The sequence below is a fragment of the Eurypyga helias genome, unplaced genomic scaffold (assembly GCF_000690775.1).
Source record: "Eurypyga helias isolate BGI_N326 unplaced genomic scaffold, ASM69077v1 scaffold19351, whole genome shotgun sequence".
NCBI classification, from domain to species: domain Eukaryota; kingdom Metazoa; phylum Chordata; class Aves; order Eurypygiformes; family Eurypygidae; genus Eurypyga; species Eurypyga helias.
This window is the reverse complement of record NW_010231726.1, coordinates 19,204-25,818: the sequence shown is the minus strand read 5'-3', so window position 1 is coordinate 25,818 and position 6,615 is coordinate 19,204. Positions and strand designations below refer to the sequence as shown.

Here is a 6,615-nt window from a genome sequence, read left to right as displayed (position 1 = left end):
CTTGAGGACAGTTCTGTCAGAGATGATCCAGGCGTACACAATTTTGCATTTAAACAAAAGTACAGAAGACATCTGACTTTTCAGACCTATTTCCCCTTTCACTCTATTAAAAAAAAAAAAAAAAAGTGGAAAATTATTTTACTTAGAATAGCCTTAAGGAAAAAAAATAAACCAAACCCCCAAAACAGCAAATCCCAAACCAAAACCACGTGCAAAATAAAATCTACCTATTTTGGAAGGAAAATTTTGTGAAGATGAAAACTTTGTTTTCTGTGTCCAGGTGAGATAGATACATTAAGTACGTCTCTCTAGATTTTTAAATTAAAACTGTATATTTTTAAAATGCTGTTAAAAAATAATATGCTTTTTTGTATTAATAATTTGTACTTACAACTGCTGGAATTTATAATTTTTTTTTTTCCCCAGCTAGAAGATACTCAGGCATTCCACAAAAAATTGAATCAAGATAAACTTTTACATACTCCTGAGTTTGTTATCGAGCCTCGTTCTCACACTGTCTGGGAAAAGCAAAATGTCAAATTTCATTGTTCAGTTGCTGGCTGGCCAGCACCCCGTGTTACATGGTAAGTTTGTATCTCTATCACTGAAAGTCACCACATAAACAATATCTGAAGTCATCTCAGTGAATGTTGTATATTTTCAGGAAAGATACCAGTTCAATATAAAAAATCAGGTACAGAGGCCTGTCAAACACCTTTCAAGTCACCTTGTACTAAAAGAAGGCAAAATATTACAAGGCAAAATAATACTTTGTGTAACAACAATATGAATACATAGATTTTTTTTCATAATCACATTCCATGTATTCTTTCTGTCTGCTGATGAAATAAAAATAGCACTTTCATTTATTGTCAGTACTACCCTTAAAATAATGTTTTCCTAACACTTCTGTTTAGTCTACAAATGCCGTTAATGTCTCTGAAGCAGTAAAGCCTGTCTTGGGCTGCTGAGCAGTTATAGTACTGAATCTCCATGAAACTGAAATCTCATGATGCAGGGTGTTCATAGGAGACACATCATAATTATTTGAAGTCAAAGACCACAGACACATCCAGTACCACCCAAATCTTCTGAAAGCTCTGGCATCTATTGGAAACTTTCTATTGATCTGAATGGTCTTTGGACTAAATCTTTAATCTAAGAAGTCCAAAATATACTCTTAGTCATAGCTGAAGGTCTAATTTGACTCTTGGGTGAAAGTTTATCCTGACTGGAAGTGAATCTAGCTTAATTAACAGTGACTTGTGAAGCTTTACTGTCTCACCATCTATCGAGCAGACCTTTCTTACCTGTTTCATGCTACACAGATACCATCAAATTGTTAAGAAAATTGGTAATAACTTTTTTTTCAAACATAAAATGAGATTTGATGCTCATTATTTAATTTAAAATATTCTTCTAGAATGTGTATATAAAATGTATGAATGTGTTTATAAAATGAGCAAAGAATAAGACTGCGTTCAGCATTTAGCGTTAATTAGGAATAGGTCCTATGAGATTCTGTTTGTGAAGACAACAGAAAACATCTACTCTGTCATGATGTTAAGTAATACTCACATTTGGCAATTTATGACTTGAATTTCTTAATGGACTCTGTGGTTTTTTAGGTCTTAAAAACCTTAATCTCAGGGCTTGATAAGAAGTGCTACCAAGAGGTACATTAACAGGCCAGATCTGATGTCCATGAAGTGACTTGACAATGACAACTGAGAGCCAGGCTCTGCATGGACACATTTTTCCCGTTGTGTAAGGGTTGAGAGTGCCCTGTTTTGACATTCCTCTTAGAGAAGATTCCAGACAAATCCTTCATGCCTGGTCTCAGCTGGACATAAGGAATGGTCAGCTACCCTCATGGCTGTAATCCAGCTCTGTAACCTGAATCCTAACCAAGAAGGCGAGAGCAGGGACATTTTCACTTTAGTTGAGATCCACCTTATCCCAAAAACCTGACGTAGTTAAACCAAGCCTTCAGCTGTCTGCCTTGGCTCCCACTGTGAACCAGCCTTTCATCTAAGTGCTAAATGCGGATGGTGGAAATTAATACATCATTTTACCGTACATCTGAATTCCAAAGGGATTTCTCTTCACCACAGGTACTAATGGAAAAAAAAAAAAAAAATAGAGTTCACAGCCATTTCATCAGGTGTTTTTGCTCGGAGATACGGAACAGCGCTGACCTGGATCTGTCAGCTCTCATTCAGCATTTCTAATGAAATATCAGTCATGTATTCCAAACAGTCATTCTTTGTATAAGAAATGGAGACCTTCTCATGCTGTGCATGATAAATTACAAAGCTTCACAAACTTTCTCTAAAGAAAACCTTACTGTGCGATGCAGCTGTTCTGACTCCCTTGGAAAAAGCATGTGGAAAACTCAGGACATTTGAAACCAGCAGCAGAAAGCATAAACTATCAGTCCATAATGACAGTGGGAGATTGCAGTCCAACATTAGCTAATGACTTGGCTGTTCTGGAATTTGCGTTTCCAGAAATAACAAGTGGTCCTTCTAACACGAGCCCTATTCTTTCAATAGATGAATATAAATAAGTGAAAATTGAATCAATTATTTTTTACTAACCTGATAATAAAGACAAGAGAAGTGAAAGTCTTCCTTCTGCTGCTTGACTCAGCTCGTTTCTGCACAGCACTGCATGCTACTGCCCTTGCTGCCAACAGGATCCAAGGGTCATCCAACCCTTTGGACAAAAGTTAAAGAGATGATGGTGCCAAATCTCTTTTCACAGGATTTCATATTCCACAACACTGAAATTGTTGAAAGGCAATTTTCAGATTTACTGTGGATATAGCTTCATCTTGAGACATATTAAACCAGTAATATTCTTGGTGAAAATAAAATGGCTTATTACTGACTTGTTTGGTGAAGTGGGGCATGCCACTTGCAGCACAGCAGTTCCCTTTCCTGAATGAAAATCATGAGAGAAACTGACCTTTAAAATCCAAAATGAAGAAGAAAAACTATTTGGCTGGATATCTGTCATGACTTATGAAGAGAAAGGCTTATTTAAGCTACATCAAAGTAAGAGATGAAGATACTTTTGTCTATCATCATTTGTATTTCCACTTCCCTTATATACACACCTTAAGGAGTACAGGGAATGCTGTGCTAAAGGAGGACATTATCTTAGGGAACATTCTTTCTTTATAGACCTCATATCAATCCCAAATGTATTGAACACAATTTGGTGTTTAATTTTATTAGATGCCAATTTCCAGTTTGTTCCATATTAATAGTATTCACCTAAGACAGGAATCACTTGAACTTTTGTTTGGTTACACCATATATTGTGCAGAATGAGTGACTTTTTATGCAATGATTGGTGAGAAAGAATCTATTGTGAACCATTGAACTCTCCCTCCATGAGTCTCAAGTTTTTTACATAAATTCTGAAATTAGCAGTGCCAGCCCACTGCTGAGCAGTACTGATTCCTTCAAATTACTTACTAGGAATTTTGAACAGTAACTTTTTCCTACCTGAAGGTATACCTGTACCAGAAAACACACCTAGTTTATGCTTGTAAAGGCAGAGAAGTTTTCAGTAGTACAGCTTTTGCCAGATCCCTTGCTGCAATGCACTTTACCATCAAGACAGGGTTTTTTTACCAGTTTAACCCTATTTGAATTAGGGCTTCTGCCAACCTAGCTGTGCAAATAATAAAAAAGAGTTAATTTTCTACTTGAAAATTTTGTGAGTATGCAGGCTTTAAAAGTAGATGAAATATGCAAACCAACCAAAATGTGTATGATACCTAGTACGTAAGGATGTTATAGAATTTTCATTGTATGTAATTCATAAACTGAGATGTTGCTCATGTGACTCCTTGATTCCTTTACAGCCAGTAACCTGAAATTCGTGGTAATATAAGTTGGTTTTCACCCTGTTCAATACTATTTTTTCCTCTTAATTAAAAAGTAAAATTCACCTGGGGCAGGACAGTGAGAGAGAGAGAGGTTGAGCTTCTCTGAATAATGTCTCTTCAGGAAATTAGACGGCAGTTTATCTAGGAGTAACATGCAGAAATACAAGAAAACTTGTCTTTCAAACACCAAGCACTTGACCTTTTAATGTATATAACCATACACTTCTGTTTAATGACATAATGTTTCTTTGCTTTTCCATAGGTATAAAAACAATGTGCCCATCAATGTACAGACTCATCCTGGGAAGTATAAAATTGAGAGTCGATATGGGCTGCACTCGCTGGAGATTAGCACGTAAGGGAATACTAGATAATTTAATAAATAGCTTAAGATGAAATGTTGTTACAGATTGAGACCTGCAAAATTTGAACATATCTCTTGGGGATGTAAGAGATATCAAGTGTGTACAGCTGGGGTGAATGCTATCTACTAAATGTTGGAGCAGTTCTGGCTTTCCTCAGTAGAGGATATGCAATTTACCTAAGTGAGTAATTTATCTGGATTATTATTCTATTTATGGCTGAGTCAGAAACATGTGGGACATTTGTGATTACTTTTTCCATTTGTCTGCTGCATGAGGACAGTTGAACATGAGAAAAATGTAGCTCAGGGTAAAAATATGTTAGTTAACTGTTTTTCAAATATAGCAAAGTTCCTGGTTCTTACTGAAATGAGGAACAGAAATGTGATATCCGCACTTACACACAAGAAAGATCTTTAACAGTACTCATCCTCCAAACGGGAAATTTCTGCAGTCACTTTGCATTAAACAACATTGATAACATGAGACCTAATCACTTAATTTGACAATCAGCAACAATCCAGATTTGAGAATTTGGATATTGGTAGTTGCCCTTCAAAAATATTTTATATGTACCATTTCTATAGCTTCCACATTAGATGTCTTTCCATAGGAGAGAGTAATTTAGAGATAACTTAGATAAACATTATGACAGTTTTTCCTACTTCTATTGAATTTTCAATTTCAAATCTGTAAGTGACATTTGAAAAGAGACTTGTATTCCAAAGACTGGATTTTTAGTATTGAGAAAAACTTAATGGCAACAATCAGTCCAGTGTGTCTGTTTCCCAACCTTTTCATATTTATAGATTTTATGCAGATTTCTGGGGGTTTTGTTTGATCTAAAACCTAGGAGAGGGTATACTAAGATGTAAACAAGTGCTATGCCTAATGATTTCTGTTGTTTTAGATGTGATTTTGATGACACTGCTCAGTATCGGGCCTCTGCTATGAATGTTAAAGGAGAAATTTCAGCTTATGCTTCCCTTGTGGTAAAGAGTAGGTTTGCAAAATATTTCCTTCTTTTCTTCTTTTTTTTTAAGATGCACATTACCAATTTCATTTTGGTGGCTCAGAGGGCCTTTGCCTCTTGGTGATAGTGACTGGAGTTGCTCTTTTTCTGTCTAGGGTACAAAGGAGAAATCGATGCAAGTCTTTTGCATGCTGGAACTGTTTCCATGCCTGTGGGCTGTAAGTTGCAATATATATATTTGTTTGACACATCCATTTACAATTGTGACATCATGACAAATGACTAAGCCTAAGATTTTGTAACGTTATTTAAAAAAGAAAGCAGGTCTGATTTACAAAGGTACTGAGCTCTACAATTTCAGATAGTGTTAGTCTCACTCACAGGGGAAAATGGCATTGCTTTCTGGGTTTGTGACTATTTGCTTATATAAGAAACATCTTTTTAATATTGCTCTTGGCTGCAAAATAAAATCTGTCAAAGAGACAGACAATTCATCTCTTGTGATATGTAAAACATGGTCTGGAAAAAAGCTAGGGGGTGCATGTGCGTGAGCGAAGTATTTGACTTAATCGTTCTTTTCTGCTGCTATGTGATTCCACACGTCCCAAAAACATGTAGAAAATATCAGAATCCAATTTGAATATTTTGGATATATCAAGGTACACATTGTAGTTTGTTTTACCTGAGACCCTCATGTTTTGCAGTGGTTTACAGTATTGCATAGATACTTCCATGATGAGAAACGTTAAGATAATCCACCCACATATGCGATGTGTGTGAAGTGCCCTAGGGTTCCTGCGCATGGAAGTTTGACAGATGAGACTTACGGACATTTCTTTTATTGTTGCAGCCCAAACAGAATCAGGGATATGCTGCAAAGGCATACTAGATGTCAGTTATGTACCGAAGCTCTGAAATAATAGAAACAAGATTATGCTCCATATTACAAAATGCCACAAGTTACCAATATAATTTGGGATTTGTCACTTGGCAAAGGGAAAGGAAGATTATGACTTGTATATATTTATTGATCACAGGAGGAATGTGAGCTACCAGTGTAGGGTAGTTGTGGAAAAGGAAAATGTGACCCTAGATTTTATCAGCTGAGCTGTTTTCAAAAGAAATATGGAAACCTCTGTGCCATGTATGTGCAGCAGGTATAAGGCACTTAGCATGTTCTGTCTGGAATACTGCATAAGTTGGGTGACACAACATCAGAAAAGGTAAACTTGGAGCAAGTACGGAAACAGGCTACTTTGAAAGGAAGGAAACAGGCTACTCTTTTTATATTAAAGGATCCACCAAAAGGCTTATTTAGCTTATAGAAATGAAGGTTGAGTGGACACGTGACTCCCTTGAGATGGAGAAGGGAGTTAGGG

The 6,615-nt window shown here is 36.3% G+C and overlaps 1 protein-coding gene across 1 annotated transcript in view; it reads left to right on the top strand.

Annotated features, from left to right (window-relative positions):
* MYOM1 (myomesin 1) overlaps positions 1 to 6,615 on the top strand; it is a gene marked incomplete at its 5' end in the record, with an annotated part of 31,908 nt that overhangs the window by 6,281 nt on the left and 19,012 nt on the right. The window contains 4 exons of the mRNA XM_010161201.1: positions 427 to 584; positions 4,164 to 4,256; positions 5,174 to 5,262; positions 5,392 to 5,454. Coding sequence (XP_010159503.1) covers positions 427 to 584; positions 4,164 to 4,256; positions 5,174 to 5,262; positions 5,392 to 5,454 — 403 coding nt within the window. The remainder of the gene's footprint in view (positions 1 to 426; positions 585 to 4,163; positions 4,257 to 5,173; positions 5,263 to 5,391; positions 5,455 to 6,615) is intronic.